Genomic DNA, 21,079 nt, shown 5'->3' with positions numbered 1-21,079 from the left:
TCTTCTTGGCAAACTCTCGGTCATTTCGCCCTAAGTTTGAGGGAGGGTGTTAAATTGTATCTCCTATGTACATATATTTTTATATGTATATAACGAGAGATACATATACATATATATATATATATGTATCTATTGTTATATATATATATATATATATTCCCTTCATGTAACCCCTAGGGGTATTTTTGTCTTTTATTCTATTTTATGCATATTTACATTTGTAAATATGTTTGTAACTTATTTCTTTTCCTTTTTTTCTTTTCCTTTTTTTCTTTTCCTTTTTTCTCTTTTCTTTTCTTTTTTTCTTTTTTTATTTGTTGACTTAGTCAACCTTGGAGGGGGGTCCAACACTAGTCGTTGGACCCCTTCCAAGGCTTCCTCTCCTCTATAAAAGGGGTTGAACCCCAATTGTAAAATCATTCAATGCTTGGAGCATTGTTCTCCAACTTGTTCAATAAAATTCTTTATATTTTTGCATTTGGGTTCTCTTTTTGTATCTTTGTGTACATTGTTCAAAGTGTTCTTGTGCCTTTGTGCACCTCTCCCTTTGTGGTGGTTGTGCGTATTTAGCACTATATCTCTTTTGAGATATTTTCACAGTATTCTGGGTAGATGTTTATTTTGTGGTCTAGCAATAGATCTGGATCTTGGGTCTAGTTTAATCCTTGGATTTAGGAGATCCAACTCATCCATAAGTAGATCTTTCTCATTGGCCAAGGAAGAGGTAGCCTCTTGGAATAGCCAATCCAAGAGATGGCAACTCATTGGCTTCTCATAAGCCAATGAAGAGGTGACCTCTTAAGAGGACCACTCCACATTTTTTTTTAAAAATTGTCATTAGAAAGGAGAAGAATAGGACAAAATTTAAGAGAGTGTTTATCATTGGCACTCAAGTGAGGTGGCCTCTCATGAGAGCCAATCAGAACACAAGGCCCTCTTCTTCTTCCTTTAAAAGCTAAGCTAAAAAACATTGAACCAGTTTTTTTACTATGTTTTGAAAATTCTGTAAAAGAAAATAATGGAGATGAGAACACCATGAGAGCTGCAACTCGAGCCTAATGAAGGCAAGTGTGAGCTTGAGAGAAAGTGAGTGAACTTGAGAGTGAAGGGGAGTGAGGACATGAAGGATGTTTCCTTTGTCCTTAACATTTTGTGTTTGACGTCCAGCCAAGTGACGTCCAACTTCTGGAGCTGTTGTGCATCGTCCAACCAAGTGAAGTCCCTGAACCTGGTTGCTGAATCACAGTTGGTCGTGGAGCTCGTTTGGTGGAGGAGTCCCCCTACCCCTGGATTTTTCGAGTTTCAAAATTCTGCCCAACTATATTGTGTTTGCTAGAACCGTTTAGACTGAACTGAATCAGTTTTGAGGTGCTGTGATATCTGAAAACAGTGAATCTAGTTGTTATTTTGTTGGTTAAAAAAAAAAACAGTAATATTCAGTTTTTAGGACTGTTAATCGATTTTGAGCTTGCTGTGTTTGAAATCGGTTTGATTGTTGTTTGAAATTTAGAAAGTGATTATACTGAATTTGATTTTTTTGTTGAGTAAAATCATTTCATAATCTGTTTTTGTTGCATAGAAAAATGGAATGAGATTAAGTCTGATTTTCGCATTTGGTGATTCATATATGCTAAAATCAATGTCAAAATGTACCGGCGTGGAACCAGTCTTGACGTCAATGTCTATTTCTGTTGATGGACTTTTTCTGTCCTGTCAGACCCTGTCGCAGTGACAGAGTCGTATCTCCTGGTTATAGGAGGTAACCCACATCCACCCTAATTTATCAAGAGTAGTCAATACATCATAGGAGGTACCCAACCTAAACTGGATCATCAGCTTCTATTTGTGGTACACACCTGTACCTACTGCAAGGGCTTCCCACACATTTATAACTTTTTTCTAGTCACCACTCGTTGAATTTTTTAATGTAAAGTTTTTCTTTCTGCAGTTTCCTAAAAAGGACACCAGATTTTTCATTCAATAAAGAGCAGTGGGAAAAAAACCATCTCTTATAACAACAAAAATTCAGAATGAAGAAGAATCAGATAAAAACATTTCCAGTGACAACTGGACACTGAAAATTACAAATCCTCCCAAGAGTACATGTGACATTGATGAAAAGTACCTTTGTGACAGGGAGTAAAGCAGCTGCATGCAAATAGGATATGTCTGTCAATGAATCTGGCAATGGATTAGAAGCAACATCAGCTGCAAATGTCCTTTTATGAACCTCTCTTAAGGCGTGTACAGACAGCTGCCACAGAAGTTCAACAAATCTGGAATTGGGCAGAGAAAAACAATTATTGCAACTATATTTGGGTATATAAACTCAACCTTCATTGTTAATATATAGGATTACTTCTTGATGCATGATACATTAGTAAAAATGATGCTACCTACAACTACAATAAAGTTTAAGAAACTTTTGTAACATGAGATCAGCAAAAAGAGATGCTACTCACAGTTAAAATAAGGTACATATATATAGTAGACAAGAAAAAGTATTACATAGATTAGAAAGCTTGCACAATGTGATTAAGGCCTAGTAGAAATACATTTTTAGGGAACCTACATCCATTAACACAAAATGGAAACTAAGGCTCCCCACTTAAGCCAGAATGAAAGGCCTCCTCATACATGGAATTTATATTAAGCATTTCAACTTCTTTTCTTTGTGGCCTCTGGTTTTTGTACTCTGGAGAACCAATTTAATTGGAGGAAGGGGAGATGTGAAGGTAAGGTGAGATGTGCAGAAACCGAGGTAGAGAGAGAGAGAGACGGTTGCACAATAAGAGAACTTGTTAAAATGAATTAGGGCTAATCTCTATATTAAATAGAGATAGTCCAAGGAACAAAATTACACCCAGGTCCCTTATTAAATATTAAGATTCAAATAACCTCTAGTTTAGAAAAACTTATTTACTAAAAGCCTCTTAGTCTCAACACTCCCCCTCAAGCTGGAGCATAGATATCAATCATGCTCAGCTTGTCACAACATTTTGAGAAATTTGGTCTCGCCAGGGCTTTGGTAAAAACATCAGCTACTTGATCTTCGGAAGATACATGATCGGTGCAGATATACTCAGCCTGAACCAAGTCGCGAACATAGTGACAGTCAACTTCAATATGTTTAGTGCTTTCATGAAACACTGGGTTGTTGGCAATATATGTAGCAGCCCTATTGTCACACATCATCAACATAGGTAGGGATACTTTCTCCTGAAGTTCGGTCAAGACTGATTTTACCAACATAATCTCAGCTGCAGTCTGGGCCATTGCTCGGTATTCAGATTCAGCACTCGACCTGGCTACAACGGTTTGTTTCTTACTCCTCCAGGTAACAAGATTTCCTCCCACAAACACACAAAATCCAGATGTTGACTTCCTATCTTCAACAGATCATGCATAATCTGCGCCAGTGTAAGCAACAGCGTCCAAAGATGGATTTCGTTGAAACAACAGACCTTTACCAGGAGATGCCTTTAAGTACCGAAGAATCATCATAGCTGCATTCCAGTGAACTTTTGTAGGTTTGTCCATGAACTGACTGATTTTACTCACAGCTAATGAAATGTCAGGTCTAGTAACAGTCACATATAGCAACTTACCCACCAAGGATCTAAAACCGGCACTATCCACATACTCAGACTTCTCATCGAACATGTGAGTTTTGGGATCCATTGGAATATTAGTTGGCTTAGCTCCTAGCATTCCATCTATGTCACATGGGTGCGGGTGCGGGTGCGGGTGCGGGGATTCGGCACTTCCAAAAAACCCGGGTGCGGGGGTGCGGCAGGGGCAAAAATGTAATATATATATATATATATATATATATATATATATATATATATATATATATATATAAAAGGGGGTCAGTCTGTCAGCTGACGGCTGCTGTCAGCTGTCTGTCAGTTGCTGCAGCAGCAGCTGACAGCAGCTGTCTGTCAGCTACAGTTGCTCTGTTAGCATTACTTTTTTTTTAAAAAATCTCGCAGCCCATTTGGGCAATTTTTTTTTTAAAAAAAAATCCAAAACAAGAATGGACTTAAATGATCCTGGGTGCGGTCAACGCACCCAGGATAGGGTTGACCTCACCCGGTGCCGCACCCGCGTCGAGTCGCGTCGACGCGGGTGCGGCACCCTGTTAGCCGAATCCCTATGACATAGCATTCCAGTCTCTTTTAATAAGTCCAACACATACTTTCTTTGAGACAACACTAAGCCCTCTTTGTTTCTTGCAACTTCGATACCCAGAAAATATCGAAGGTGACCAAGATCTTTAGTAACAAAGTGTTTCTGAAGATGATCTTTTGTGGCAGAAATATCTTGGGCACTGCTCCCTGTTAATATGATGTCATCGACATATACCACCATAACAACAATTCCAGCACTGGTTTTCTTGATAAACAAGGAGTGATCTGAAGCTGACCTGACAAAGCCAAAACTCGACATTACCTCAAATAATTTGTGAAACCATGCCCGCGGACTCTGCTCCAGGCCATAAATAGCCTTCTTCAACTTGCACACCTTCTGACACTCCCCCTGAATCTCGAAGCCTGGGGGTTGTTGCATGTAGACAGTTTCATGCAAATCCCCATACAAAAAGGCATTCTTGACATCCAACTGAAACAGGGGCCATCCATGGTGCACAGCAACAGAAAGAACGAGACGAATAGTGCCAAGACGAGCAACTGGGGAGAAAGTTTCAAAAAAGTCAACACCATAAGTCTGAGTGTAGCCTTTTGCAACCAACCGGGCTTTGTACTGTTCAATCGACCCATCCGAGTTATATTTAATGCTATATACCCATTTGCAGCCTACAATATCTGCATCTGTGGGAGGATCAACCAAGTCCCAAGTGCTTCGAGACCATAGGGCATCCATCTCATCACGCATAGCCTGCATCTAGTTGGAGTCGACTAGAGCTTGACTGTGATGAAGCGGAACAAAGGAGGTAGACAGAGCAGAAATAAAATTATTCATAGATGCCCCAAGATTAACTTCTGATACAAATTGTGAGATGGGATAAAGAGTGCATTGTCTCTTTCCCTTGCGCAGAGCAATGGGAAGATCATCATCAGATGTAGGGACAACAGTATGCTCAGAAATACTTACCTGAGGAGAAAAAGGTGATGGCGACATGGAGGTAGGAGGAATCCTGTGAGTGTATACTATGGGAGGGTTTCGGAAGCGAGACACACCTGACGATGGAGACAAGGACTGAAGAGAAAGTGACTCTAACAGAAAGGGAGGAATCAACAGAGGAAGGATATCACCAAGGCTCTCCTGTAGTCTTGGAGTAGTACTTGAAAAATAAGGAATAGACTCAAAGAAGGTAACGTCGGCACTGACATACTCTTTATGAGATATAGGGTCATAGCAACGATATTCTTTTTGGTTCTTAGGATACCCAAGAAAAACACATTTAATAGACTGCGCAGCAAGTTTATCTCGATCAGGACCCAGCTTATGCACAAAACACACACATCCAAAAACTTTAGGGGGGATAGGAAAGAGAGGAGTCTCTGGATGGAGAATTTGAATTGGGATCTGGTCTTCAACAGAGCTTGACGGCATGCGATTTATAAGAAACCTGGCTGTCAAAACCGCATCGCCCCAGTATGAAGCAGGCATATTGGATTGAATCATAAGGCACCGAGCAACATTAAGGATTTGTCTATGTTTCCTCTCAGCCACCCCCATTTTGTTGGGAGGTATGGGGACATGTAAATTGAGGTTGAATCTCATTAACATAGTAGAATTGAAGTAAGTCTTTGGATTTGAACTCAAGAGCATTATCAGTGCGAACAATTTTAACACATACGTCAAATTGAGTTTTTATCTCTGCAATTAAAGATTTAAGAATGACAGGACCTTGAGACCGATCTTTTAACAGGAACACCCACGATAGCCTTGAGAAGTCATCAACAATACCTAGATAATAACGACACTGAGACCTACTCGGACCCCACACATCTATATGAAGAAGATCAAACAATCCTTGACTTGACGGACTCTGACTGGAGGGAAAAGAGCTTCGACAATGTTTTCCCAATTGACATGTTTCACACTGAAAAGAAACTGAGGGGGGTATATGAGGAATGACACGACGAAGTTTTGTCACTGGAAGGTGACCCAAACGATGATGCCACAATAGAGGACTTGAGGATGATGTAACAGCAGAATAGGCCGAAACCTCTGGTTGGTGTAGGAAATACAGACCACCTTCCTCATAGCCGCCACCAATCCTTCTCCCCGTCAGCAAGTCCTGAAAGGTGCACCCCATAGGATCAAAAATCACTCTACAATTCAAATCTTTTGTCATTCGACTGACGGATAATAAATTCTGTGGAAACGAAGGAGCATGAAGAACATACGACAATTGAAGAGTAGGGGTAATAGACATGTTTCCCTGCCCTACAATTGGGGAAGAGCTACCATCAGCAAGACGTACTCCTTTTTTACCAGTCACAGGTTTTAAACTCAAAAAGTTACTCGAATTTCCGCACAAGTGACCAGAGGCTCCAGAATCAATGATCCACCTACCACCTTGACCAGATGGGCCATCACCTACCGAGCACACAACCTCTGCAACAGAAGACTTCGAATTGGATGATCGTAAAGCAAGGAGCTCGTCATATTCAGCCCTGCTAAGAGTTACATAATCATTGGAGGAATCTGCATCTGATTTAACCACTTGAGCCATAATATAAACTAATGGGCTTGATTCACAAAATGCAGGAGCAACCACACGCGCACACCCACACTCAACTACGAACCCGACTATATCAAGTTTTGACTTCACTAATGAAATCTGAGAAACACGACCTTCGACTGTTCAGATCCAAACTTCAAATATAATTTTAAAGAAACTAGACCAAAACCTTCCACCTCAACCAAGGATGGCTATAGGCTGCAAATCAAGATCACACATCCAACACGACATAGCGTGTGTTACCATCACCCATCAGCCACTACTACAACCAGTAGCAGTACTCAACACAGAATCCCACCACAAAAGAAATGGTTCCCACAAACAGAATATTTTTCAACACAGCAGGGAATCACGCCTGCTGATTCCAAAAAAAAATTATATTAACATGCTGCTACCATGCCTGCTGAGTTAAAAAGATCACGACACAGCACCCAGCTGCTTGCTGAGTCAAAAAGATCACGACACAGCACCCAGATGCACGACCAATCAATACTATGAGCACGCAGAGACTAGAAATCACGACAGCTGCTCACCAAATAGAATCTGAGCACAACCAGCGATAACATGAGCACGAAAAAAAAAAAATTCAACTCACGACAGCTGCTCCCAGCCATATACATCATGACAGCCAAAACACAATCAGTTTCACGACTTTTGCACAGCACTTGTACTTATCAACATGGATAAAGGTATTCACGACAGCTGCTCCCAGCCATATAGATCACGACAGCCAAAATAAAATCAGTTTCAAGACTTTTGCACAGCACTCGTACTTATCAACATGGATATAGATATTCACCATAACCATTAGATCTGATTACAGATCTGAGTCATGACATTTGTCAGATCTCAGATCTGTATCACTTATTTCAAAACAAAGATCGATCACACATTTTCCGTAATCACTCGAACTTGGCGCAGGGCACAAGATCACGCTCCCAAGGTCGACTGCTTTGATACCATGTAGAAGGTAAGGTGAGATGTGCAGAAACTGAGGTAGAGAGAGAGAGAGACGGCTGCACAATAAGAGAACTTGTTAAAATGAATTAGGGCTAATCTCTATATTAAATAGAGATAGTCCAAGGAACAAAATTACACCCAGGTCCCTCATTAAATATTAAGATTCAAATAACCTCTAGTTTAGAAAAACTTATTTACTAAAAGCCTCTTAGTCTCAAGAGTTAATATATAGGATTACTTCTTGATGCATGATACATTAGTAAAAATGATGCTACCTACAACTACAATAAAGTTTAAGAAACTTTTGTAACATGCGATCAGCAAAAAGAGATGCTACTCACAGTTAAAATAAGGTACATATATATAGTAGACAAGAAAAAGTATTACATAGATTAGAAAGCTTGCACAATGTGATTAAGGCCTAGTAGAAATACATTTTTAGGGAACCTACATCCATTAACACACAAAATGGAAACTAAGGCTCCCCTCTTAAGCCAGAATGAAAGGCCTCCTCATACATGGAATTTATATTAAGCGTTTCAACTTCTTTTCTTTGTGGCCTCTGGTTTTTGTACTCTGGAGAACCAATTTAATTGGAGGAAGGGGAGATGTGAAAATAGTAGGTTAGTTGTGCTTGGGAACATTGTCAGTATTCTGTAGTCATTGCATTGCAGCCCAATGAAGAGGGCTGACTCTTGTATCTCTAATATGCTGAATAAGATAGCAGAGTTCTTGCCCTCGTCTCTTGTGTTTGTCTCTTTGTGCCTTCTTTTGCAGCTTATTGAAGAGATGTTTTGTTAAGAGCAATGATAGACAAATCACTATCCTTGTAATTTTTCACCTTTGCTAGCAAAAACACATAATATAGAAAAACTCTCATTGCTTCAAATTCTTCTAGAGGAACCAAAGCACAAAGATCTTGATCAAAAAGAGAATCAAAGAAACTGGCAACATCTTGAGGCCTCTCATCCTCTATACCCTCAAACCAAGGAGGAAAAGGGAGGTTGGCATCCAATATGAGAATATTAAAGGTTTCAATATGCTCAAAATTAGGGTCAAGAACAGGTTAAAGAAAGTAGATAGATTGCTATGATTAGATGGTGGAAATGCAAAGGAATTGGGTGATGAATCAGGATTAGGTGCACCATTCAAGGGCACAATCTGCACACTCTTAGGTGATTTGCTAAGTCTTATGTCACATAGACACGGCAACCAGGCAGCCGTACCCATGTCGACACGGGTACTGGTACCAGACGCAGCACAGGTACATGCTGGTCCGGATCGGGTTGAGTCCAACCTCGACCCAACCCAATTTTTTTGTTTGACCTTGGTGAAAGGCAGGGAGGAGGAAGAAAAAGGAGGAATAAGAGAAAGAGGAGGCGGAGGAAGAAGAAAAAGAAAAAGAAGGAGAAGGAAGAAGAAAAAAAAGACGCAGGAGGAGAAGGAAGAAAAAAAAAAAGAAACAGGAGGAGAAGGAAGAAGATGAAAGAGAAAGAGGAAGAGGAGGAGGAGGAGAAGGAAGAAGATGAAAAAGAAAGCGGAAGAGGAAGAGACGGAAGAAGAAGACCAAAGAGGAAGAGGAGAGAAGGAAGAAGAGAGAGAGAGAGAGCATACCAGATCTCTTCTTTTTCTTTTTCTTTTTCTTTTTCTTATTCTTCTTATTTGAGAGAGAGAGAGAGAGATATTTCATGTTTTTTATTAAAAAGAGAATTTCATTCCCCCTCCCCTTTATTTTTAAAAATTACAGCCACCCCCTCTGTTACAAACTTTTTCTTTAATTTCTGATATTCCCTTGCCCCTTTTTTTCAAAAAATTAGTCACCTCACTTACAAACCTATGTCACATGGGTGCGGGTGCGGGTGCGGGTGCGGGTGTGGGTGCGGGGGTACGGCACTTTCAAAAACCTTGGGTGCGGGGGTGCGGCAGAAATATATATATATATATATATATATATATATATATAGCAAGGTGGGGGGCTCAACCCCTCCCCTGAAATCAGAGGGAGCAGGGAGGGGGGCTCGGCCCCTCCCCTGCCGACCCAACAAGAGAGCGAGAGGGAGCAGGGAGGGGGGCTCGGCCCCTCCCCTGCCGATCCAACAAGAGAGCGAGAGAAAGCGAGAGGGCACCTACGACGAGGGAGACAAGGAGGTGGCGTCGGGCTCCCCTGCGAGACGTTGGGAGGAGAGGAGGCGAGCGAGAGAGCGGAGCTGCGTGGGAGAGGAGAGGATTAGTGCAAAAAAAATTTGCCCTAATCCTCTTTCGCAGCCCCTTTTGATCGGGCAACAGAAAAAAAAATTACATTAAAAAATTGAACAAAAAAGACCCTAGGTGCGTTGACCGCACCCAGGGTCGTGTTGACCGCACCGGGTGCCGCACGTGCACCCGCGTCGCGTCGACGCGGGTGCGGCACCTGCTTTGCCGAGTCCCTGTCTCCTCTTCTTTTTCCTTTTCTTATTCTTCTTATTTCAGAGAGATATTTCGTGTTTTTTATTAAAAAGAGGATTTCATTCCCCCTCCCCTTTATTTTTAAAAATTACAGTCACCCCCTCTGTTACAAACTTTTTCTTTAATTTCTGATATTCCCTTGCCCCTTTTTTTAAAAAATTAGTCACCTCACTTACAAACTTTTTATTTTATTTTTTATATGGATCTTATTATAGATCCAAACTAAAACTCTCGTTATCAACACACACACACACACACACACACACACACACACACACACATTTTTTGAAATTGCCATGTTGTACCCTCCGTACCCACTCTCGTACCTCTGTGACATTGGCTAAGGCATTGCAGCTATTCAGCTTAATTCTTGGTTGCAATTGGAGAAGGTGGTAGGCAAGGATGGGTAGAGCGTTCCTAGTGAAAAAGCACTCTTGTTTACCATTATTAGGCATGTCCAAGACAAATGGATCATCCAATGTTATGCTAGATGGGGCTACGCTGTGGAGACCCCTTCATTGCTAATAATCATCATTGATATCAATTGGTTCCTCAAAGCATGTGGGACAACTGCATACACCCGACATCCAGTGAATCATCATTCTAGTGGGTAAAGCCATCCACAACCATTGACCTTTGATGGTCGGAATTTCCCATCCCATTCTGAACCAATAAACTCTCTTGGTTTAAATTTTTAGTCAAGCACTCGACAGGACAACCAGCATCCTAAAGAGCACAAACTATTTGAACAAGCCAGCTCTTGTTTAGAGTGAATCTACACCCAATTCTGATGTCATTAGTTGAACCTTTTCTTTGATGGCAAATTTTTTTTGACAAGCTTGAAATCTATACAAATTCCTACATAGCATGCATGCTTCATGGCTTGGGTGGTTTCATCTACCATTGGAAAATAACCATCCAAAAGTTCTGCATTTCTTTTCAGGTAAATATTTTTCTAGAAGCATCGGACAAGCTTAATAAGCCTAACCCACATAGGATGAGAAGGCATATAAAAACTCTTAACACTTATGTGGTTGCACCAAAAAAGAAAAGTTGGGTCACAGCCTACATCCTTTGCTGAAGTGTATTATTCCTATTTGATAGCAGCTCGAACAAAATCAAGAAAGTCTCTTTCTGGGAGAGAAGAAAAACCAAATCTTTCCTTTTAGCTTCCAAATGAAGAGGCAACTAAGTGCAAGTTTGGCATCAAACCTATGAAAAGAGGCAAGTGCAACATTGGGCAATCCTAACAATGTCATCCTCCTTAGAGGAAGGAGGAAGGTTAAAATCAAGGGCAAGATTAGCAATTTCCATTGAAAATAGTTGAGAGGCATAGAGTGTGCAGTTATTGAAGGGATTGTGGTGTTTTAGCATGAATGGAATGAATAGGCAAAGGTTTTGAGGGGGTTGGAGGGTTTGTTGAAGTTGAAGGTTTTTCAAAAGGCAAAAGAGTGACACCTGAAAGGTAGGAGGGGAGGGCGAGAGAAGGGAGAGTAGACAGCATGCACACACTAATTCTTCTTCTACATGGGCCATATATCAGAGCCTATGTCACAGGGATTCAACTAACCAGGTGCGGGTGCGGTCAACCCGATATGTAAAAAAAAAAAAAAAAACCCATCGAGGGAGGCTTGCCTGAAGAAGAAGAAAAGAAGAAGAAGACAACGAGGAAAGAGAGAGGCGAGAGGGAGCTCACCTGAAAGGGGGCCGGAGGTCGCATCACTGGCACAGGAAGGACCGGCGTCGGGTGGCCGGAAATTCAAGGCTCGCCGGACATGGGGCTTGCCAGCGTTAGGTGGCCAGAAAACGAACGGGAGAGAGGCAGCCTGCGGCGGGGGGAGAAGGCGAGCAAGGAGAGAGAGTGAGCAGCGTGGGGAGGTTCAGAAGGAAGGAAAATTTGGGTTTTTTTAGAGGCAGGCATACCCACCTGAACGAAGGCGCAGTCGATCAATTTCTCGAGATCCCCCAGCCGGATGACGTTTTGGTAGACGTATCGCCGCACCTGATAAGTTTCAAAGAAGACAATTAGCTCGAAATTAAGCGCAGAAGGAAGGAGACGGTGGGAGCGGTGTTGGGAGAGGCAATGAGGGCAGATGGTGGTGACGCAGTTGAGGCAGAAGATGTTTCTCTCGTTCTCCTTGGAGAACTCGTGATATGATAAGCACACTTCGAGAAACCCTTCGAGAAAGTGTAGCCCAGGGCTTTTGTTTTTATCAATGTCTGCTGATGTGGCTGCTCACCACATCTGTCCCCTCTGCACACTTCGAGAAACCCTACCCAGCGTGCTTTAAATAAGCACGCAGGGTATGTTTTATCGGGTTTGGATCCGGGTTGGGACCCATGTCTTTTTTTGCCACACCCCCGCACCCATGTTTTTTTAAAGTGTTGCATCCCCACACCCGCACCCATGTGACATAGATCAGAGCTCAAAATAAAACTAGAGTTCAATGTGCACATATTGTTAGGGGTCGCCAGCATGGCCAGCGGGGTGATTGTGAGGGTGCTAAGATGAAGGCATCGAATCAAACCCCACTGGCGTACGGGCGTGTCCATAGCTTTCAGAGGTGGGCCACGTAAGTCAGAGTGGTCGGCCCTGTTAGATCTTGAGATTCCACCAGACTCGATCTGCAATAAGAAGAAAAGTAAGAAGAAGAATAAGAAGGCACAGATATGTTGGGGCTGAAAGGTTCACGTTTTTCAATGTACATACGTGACCTATCTTTTCACATTTATACATAGGGTACAACGATTTTCATGGACATAACTGTCCTACAACAAATACAATATTACAAGTGTATCCCAATAAACACGTCAATCACGTAAATCATGATTTGGGTCTGGATCAGATCCAAACTTATCCAACCCCATTTCACGACACTTAATAGCCTCCCTCAAGTTGTGCATGGTCTTGTACCATGGACAACTTGTTCTTCAAGAACCAAAATCTGTTTTTCGTCGGTCCCTTTATAAATAAATCTGCTACCTGGTTTTCTTTAGAGATGAAGCTCAATCTCTTTATCTTCAACCTTTTGTTGAATGAAATGTTGATCTATCTCAACATGCTTTGTCCTACCGTGATAAATAGGATTAAAGGATATTTTGATAGCACTTTGATTGTCATACAATAAGGTAGATTTTGAGATCAGTTCCCCCAATTCATTCAACAAATACCTTGTCCAAGTAACTTCAACAGTTGTTGCAGCCATTGATCAGTATTCAGCTTCAGTACTTGATCTGGCTATTGCCTTTTGTTTTCTACTGCGCCAGGACACCAAGTTTTCCCAAGAAAGATGCAATACTCAGAGACCGATCTTCTTTCATCAGGATCTCATGCCCAATCTGCATCACTATAGACCATGATGTCATGCATATCTTTTCTTTTTCAATTTTTCTTATATACAAGCCCATCTCCAATTGTACCTTTCAAATACCTTAACACTCTCTGGACTGCATCCATGTGTCCTATTTGCGGCTCATGCATGAACTGCGACACTTGATTGACAGAGTAAACAATGTTGGGACGAGTAAAGGTAAGATATTGAAGCATACCGACTACACTTCGATATCTTGTAGACTCTGTGTACAAATCTCCATCCTGTGAATTGAGCTTCTGATGTAAAACACTCGGTGTAGACAAAGGTTTGCAATCTTTCATACCAAATTTCTTCAACAAATCCAATGTGTATTTATGTTATGTTAGAGTCAAGCAATCACTCTTCCTGTCTATTTCGACTCCAAGGAAATATCGCAAATCTCCTAGGTCTCTCATCTTAAATCTCTGACTTAAGAGTCTCTTTATTTCTTCAATGTGGATTATAGAGTTCCCTATGACAATAATATCATCAACATATATCAACAACAGGGTAATGGTAAATTTACCTTTGAAGATGAATACTAAGTGATCCAAGAGAGATCGACAAAACCAATGTTTTGTATTTCCAAGGAAAAACTTTCAAACCACGAGCGTGAGGCCTGTTTCAAACCATGGATGGCTCTTTTTAACCTGCATACATGTGTGCTTGGGTCTCCCTCAGCATATCCAGGGAGTTGCTCCATGTAAACTTATTTCTTTAAATCTCCATGAAGGAATGTGTTTTTGACATCCAACTGACTCAATGCCCATTTATATTCAACATCTAAAGACAATATAATTCGTATTGTTCCCATCTTGACCATGGGACTGAAGGTTTCATCATAGTTCTGACCATATTCCTGTGTAAACCCCTTTGCAACAAGTCTGGCCTTGTATCGTTCTGTGGTGCCATCGGGTTTCTACTTAATTTTGTAAACCCACTTGAATCAACAACATTTTTGTCAGCGGGTCTGGGAACAATCTCCCATGTCTGATTCTATTTGAACTCCTCACGTTCCCAACAAACCCATGACTATCTGGTTCTATGTGGGGAACAAGAGGAGGACCTTTTTTCTTTTCGCATATAGACATACCCTTTAAATTTATCAATAGGAGAAGATAATGGGCTTGCACCTTCTTCAACATGTGGAGCTCCACCTTCCTGAACAACTAATTAAATTCATGCATCCACTAATGTGAACAAACTAATTTATATGAAACACACACATATATGCAATTAAAGCATATTTAATGCACATAAAACAACAATAAAAATAACTATTTTTATCAATAAAATGCATGAATTTAATATAAAAAATCAAGTAGCCTTCGATTACAAACCAAAGTGTCCAATATCTTAGTGGACAACACACAAGTATTTACTTAAAGAACACTATCTCAAAACTTTCAAAGGAGCACACACAAGAAGTCTCTCGATATAAAGAATAAGATTTTATTAAACATCACAAATATGCAAAAATGCTTGAAAAAACTAGTAAATTTTTTATCAATAAACATTTTCCATACAAGGAAAAACAAGTAGTAAAAGTTTAAAAATTTCAATGCGAGATTTTAAAAATCCCACATAACAAAGAGAATGATATTTGCAAATCAACACCAATTTGCAAAAACAAAATGAAGAGATTTAAATTCTCACAAATATCAAGAAGTGATATTTTGCAAACCTCAACAATAGTTTGACCACCACTTTAACGAAATGGATTGAATCCAATAAACATGCAAGAACACACTTTCAATCAAGTAGAATACTTGATTGAATCATCAAACCACCCACATAAGGGTCTAACAAATTTGTTATTGCATAGTCACTCAAAAATGAGTTCGAAATACAAGGCCACAAAGGGCCTATTTATAATACAAATGGACTACTAGGGAGCAGCCCCAATATGGCTCTTGGGCTACTCCCAACGGTCAGAGCAGCTCCAACAGCTATATTGGAGCTGCCCCAAAAACACAAAAAATGAAAAATAAAAATAAGAGAAAAAGATTGTCAGCCCCTAATGGGTTGATTCCTATTACAATAAAAGATCGAAATACCCTTGCTGGGTATTTCGGTTTACTACAAATGTATATATATATATATATATATATATATATATATATATATATCTTAACACCCCCCCCCCTCAAACTCATGGTGGAACAACCGAGAGTCAGTCAAGTAGGAAGTGAAATCTCGGAAACGAAAGCGCTTTGGTGAAGAAGTCTGCTAGTTGATACTCAGAGGGAACGTAGGGCAATGTGATGGTCTTCCTCAAGAATTCTTCACGAACATAGTGGCAATCCATTTCAATATGTTTTGTTCTCTCATGAAATGTATGATTGCTTACAATGTATACAGCGCTCTTGTTGTCGCAGCATAATCTTGAAGGTTACACAATATGAACTCCCAAGTCTTCGAGAAGTTGTCTCAACCATACCAACTCAGACGTAGTTGTTGCCATGGCACAATACTCAGCTTTAGTGGAGGAGAGAGACACCTTCTACTGCTTTTTGCATCGCCATGAAATTAGGGAATCACCTACAAACGCACATAAACCAGTGATTGAGCGTCTATCATTACATCCCCTCCCAGTCATAATCAAAATATGCAATGACTTCTAATGAGGAGGAGGATAAAAACAAGTCATGATTAACGAATTTCTTAATATATCTAACAATTCTCATTACAACACTCATATGTATTGTACTGGGAGCATGCTGAAATTGACTAACAGAATGAATAGCATGAGATATATCAGGACGAGTAATAGAAAGATAAGACAAAGCCCCAATCATTTGTCTGTAGGGAGTTTGATCTTGTAAAAGCTCTCCATCATCTTTCTTCATTTTGGCATTTATGACATCTGAAGTATCAACCAGTTTTTCATCTGAGAGTCCTAATCGTTGATTGATCTCTGTTGCGTACTTAGTCGTGACAAAAAATAACCACGAGGTGAGTAGGTCACTTCTATTCCAAAAAAAATATCGTAAAAAACTAAGATTTGTCATATCAAAGTTGGCTTTAAGCATATCTTTGATATGATTAACTCCCTTCATATCACCTCCTGTGATTATCATGTCATCTACGTAAAGTAGTAAGTGTTAAAATATATATGTTCTCACACACACACACACATATATATATATATACTTATAAGTATATATATATGAAATACCCAATAGGGGCATTTTTGTTATTCTACATAGTTGTTTCTAGAAACAACTATTTTATGTAAATAATTATTTTTTGTTTTTTGTTTTTTATTTTTTACTTTTATTTTAAATAAGGGATCCACGCATAAGGGGCCCCACATAGAGTCGTTGGGGCCCCAACGGTCACAAATGTGACCGTTGGGGCTCCCAACGTCTCTATGGGGAGCTCCCAATGGCTCCCCTTTTTCAGCCCTCTTTCTTGTATAAATAGGGGTCTTTACCCCATGTATTTCTATGGCTTTTTAGGCCCTCATTCAATGAAGTATGTGCAACTTATGCCTCTTCGTAGGCTTCTTGTGGTGTCCCTTAGTGGACCATTTTGTTATTCCTCATTATGGGGTTGTATTTGTCCAATATTGGACCTTATGAATGCATTATGCATTCTTGTAATTCATTTCTGCATACTTTCTAACAGTAAGATCACCATCCCTGCATTGGAAGACTTAACAAACAATACAGTGTCAGTAAAACAAGTTTTAAAATGAAGTTGTGTCATTACATTGCTGAACCTATCATACCAAGCTTTGGGAGCTTATTTTAAGTCATACAAGGCTTTGCGTAACCGAAGAGTTTTCTCATGTGCTAAGTTCACGCCTGGTGGAGGATTAATGTAAACCTCTTCGTCCAGATTACCATTCAAAATGCATTTTTTACATCCATTTGAAATATAGGTCATTTTTTAATCGAGGCTATAGCAATGAGAGTCCTAACAGTTGTCATTCGAGCAACTGGGGCAAATGTCTCATCGTAGTCAATTCCATATTCTTGACTGTATCCCTTGGCTACTAACCTAGCTTTGTATCATTCTAATGTTTCATTGCATTTGGTCTTTATCTTGTATGCCCATCTACGTCCTATAGTTTTTCTTCCTGGTTCGAAATATGAGTGTATGGCCATTAGGCATGCCCTATACTTTGGTTCAAAGGAATCATAGGATACAAAGCTACTAGGGGCTTTTGAAATTCTTATGGACTTTTTAAGACTAGAAGAATCTACTTCTTAATTTTGAGAATATCTTTTTAACGCACATGGTGCATAATCTTTGGTACGTCGACCATAGGTTTGTATATCATTGGAAGATGGGTCTATATCATTAAGACCCCCATTCATACTCTCACTTGCATTATGCAAGTCTTCATTTCTACTCTCATGTGTGTCATAAATATTTTCACGTCGTTCATGTTCATTGACAAAGTCAAAAGAAACGAGTAGTCAAAACTTTCTTGGATTTTTTCTTCGCAAAAACCAATTTCATTTTCAAGAAAAGTGACATTTCAAGAAACATACAATTTGTTTCTTTCAATGTCATAACATCTATATCCCTTTTGACTTTCGTCATATCCTAAAACAACACAAGGGATTGCTTTTAGAGAAAGTTTATGTTATCATTCTTATCGGTAAGGACAAAGCATTTGCATCCAAAGACCCTTAACTTTTTTTAATCGGGAGATATTTTAAAAAGTTTTCCAATAGGAGAGATCTTTTCAATATTTTTGGAAGGCATTCTATTTATCAAATAGACTGTCGTAAGGGCAGCTTCGGCCCAAAAAGCTTTTGAAACATTTCTAAACACAAGTGTTCTAGTGGTTTCAATAATGTGTCTATGTTTCCTCTCGGCTAGTCCATTTTGTTAAGGAGTGTATGAACACGATTTTTGATGAATAATTCATTTAGGACAAGACAATTTTCAAATTCTTTTGATAAAAATTTTCCCCCGTTGTCGGTTCTAAAGATTTGAATATTAGTTTTAAATTGATTCTTAATATGACAATGAATTTTTTTAAAACACTGCAACTTGGTCTTCTGAAGACACATAAACCGGTTCAATCTCTTTGTCTGCTACCCTTTGTCTGCTACCTTTTGTCTGATGAAATGTTGGTCACTCTCAATATGTTTGGTCCGACCGTGATGAACAGGATTGAACGCAATTTGTATAGCACTTCTATTATCACACATGAGGGTTGAACTTGAGATACTCTCTCCCATCTCTGTAAGGAGATGCCTAATCCAGGTTACTTCTGCTGTGGTAGCTGCCATAGATCTATATTCTGCCTCCGTGCTAGATCTTGCCAAGCTTTCTGTTTTATGCTACTCCATGAGATAAGATTACTTCCAATGAAAACACAGTATCCTGAAACAGACCTCCTTTCATCTGGTCCCCTGCCCCGTCTGCATCTGTATAGGCCAATATGTCACGTTTCGGTGTTACCCATGAAGATTGAGCATATTTGAGTCCATCACCCACCGTGCCTTTTAGATATCGGAGAATATGTTTGACGGCATCCATATGACCAGTCTTTGGTTCATGCATAAATTGAGATACTTGATTTACAGAATATACAATGTCTGATCTAGTAAAAGTAAGATACTGTAACATGCCCACTAAACTGCGATACTTGCTTGCATCAGGATACAACTCGCCATCACAAATGCTGAGTTTTTTATTGACAACACTGGGTGTAGGCACAGGTTTGCAATCTGTCATTTCTGCTTTGGCCAAAAGATCAAGAATGTATTTGTGTTGAATTAATGACATTTCTCCATCCTGTCTGTCCACCTCTACACCAAGAAAATATCTTAGCTTTCCAAGATCTTTCATCTTGAATCACATACTCAGCAAAACTTTAATTTGTTGAATATGCTCTGGAGCATTACCAGTGACCACTATATCATCAACATATATAAGTAAGAAAACCACAGCGGTTTCATCCCTATATATGAATAAAGAATGATCTAGTTGGGAACAAATAAAACCGTGGTTCTGAATCTCTGAGGAGAAGCTTTCAAACCATGACCTGGAGGCTTGTTTTAAACCATACAATGCTCTGGTTAATTTACATACATATTCTTTTGGGTCTCCCACTGCATAACATTGAGGTTGCTCCATATAGACCTCTTCTTTTAAATCCCCATGAAGAAACACATTTTTAACATCAAGCTGACTAAGGCTCCACCCATGTTCAATAGCCAGGCCAAGGATAATACGAATGATTCACATTTTCACTACTGGGCTCAAGGTCTCATCATAATCTTCACCATATTCTTGGGTGAAACCTTTGGCAACAAGACGTGCCTTGTATCGTTCAATGCTCCCATCCGGTTTATATTTAATCTTATACACCCATTTTGAGCCAACAACATTTTTATCTGGGGGACGACCAACTATCTCTCGTGTTCGACACTCATGAAGTGTCTCTATCTCCTCATTCATCGCCTCAATCCATTTATGAGATTGAACAGCTTGACAAAACCCAAGTGGTTCCTCATGTTTTTCAATCTTGGATAGAAAGATCTGAAAATCCATAGAGAAGTTATCGTAACTTACCCATTTTTCAATTGGATGCCTTATCCTGCTTGATCTTCTTGGTGCCTCTCTGTTACTGGGTAATGTCATGTGTTCTCCAACAGGGGCATCTGTTTGCTCTCTGGGTCTTCTGGTGTAGACATTCCCTTTGTATCTCTGACATTCTGTTTCCGATACCTTATCTGAAACCGTCTGATCATGTATGTTTTCAGGAGCCAAAGTAGTACATTCAACAGCATGTGAAATAAGTTCAGCATTGAGCCATGGATCATACCAATTATCAGCCATATCACCATGTTCACGATCATTGTTGGCTTTATTTTTCAGAAAGCTATTTTCATCAAAGACAACATTTCTGGAAATTCTGATCTTCTTATTGATAGGGTCATAACACTTGTACCCCTTGTGTTCATCTGCATAACCTACAAATTGGCATATAGAGGCTTTGTCTTGAAATTTGTTTCTCATGGATATGTCAACATGTACATAACATGTGCATTCAAAAACTCGTAACTCATCATAATTAGGCTGTATACCAAAGAGAACATAATAGGGAGACTGATTTTCAAGGATAGGCATAGGAAGGCGATTTATCACATGAGTGGCAGTGTGAAAGGCTTCTGTCCAAAGGTTGATGGGCAAATTACAACCATGCATCATACTCATTGCACTTTCCACAATATGTCAGTGTTTACGTTCAGCAATTCCATTTTGTTGTGGAGTATACGGGCAATAAACTCTACGATGTATCCCATTATCTTGGAGAAAATCTAAAAACTCTTTGGAGGAATACTCACTACCTCCATCACATTAGAGAATTTGAATATTTTGGGAGAATTGATTTTTAACATAGGCATGAAAGTGACAAAAAATAAGAAAGACCTCTGATTTGTGTTTCATGAAGAATATCCAGGTAAAACGAGAGAAACTGTCAATAAAAGATACATAATATTTACTTCCAGAAGAAGAATGATTGGGAGCTGGACCCCAAACATCAGAACATATTATCTCAAAAGGAATAGAAGCTCTATTATTTATTTGATGAAAAGGAAGTACATGACTCTTGCAAACTTGACAACTGGAACAC

The 21,079-nt window shown here is 39.8% G+C and overlaps 1 protein-coding gene across 2 annotated transcripts in view; it reads right to left on the bottom strand.

Moving 5' to 3' along the window:
- Positions 1-21,079, bottom strand: part of LOC149829798 (AUGMIN subunit 6-like) — a 69,615-nt gene that overhangs the window by 29,460 nt on the left and 19,076 nt on the right. For both annotated transcript variants that reach the window (XR_016433596.1, XM_090015634.1), the window contains exon 4: positions 2,126-2,276. Coding sequence is in view for 1 of the 2 variants with exons in the window: in XM_090015634.1 (XP_089871760.1) it covers positions 2,126-2,276 (151 nt within the window). In the remaining variant the exon portion in view is untranslated. The remainder of the gene's footprint in view (positions 1-2,125; positions 2,277-21,079) is intronic.

The sequence above is a fragment of the Nuphar pumila genome, chromosome 8, assembly GCF_984573655.1.
Source record: "Nuphar pumila chromosome 8, dmNupPumi1.hap1.1, whole genome shotgun sequence".
Classification (NCBI taxonomy): Eukaryota; Viridiplantae; Streptophyta; class Magnoliopsida; order Nymphaeales; family Nymphaeaceae; genus Nuphar; species Nuphar pumila.
Note: the sequence above shows the minus strand (reverse complement) of the source record. Positions and strands in the feature narration are given on the sequence as shown.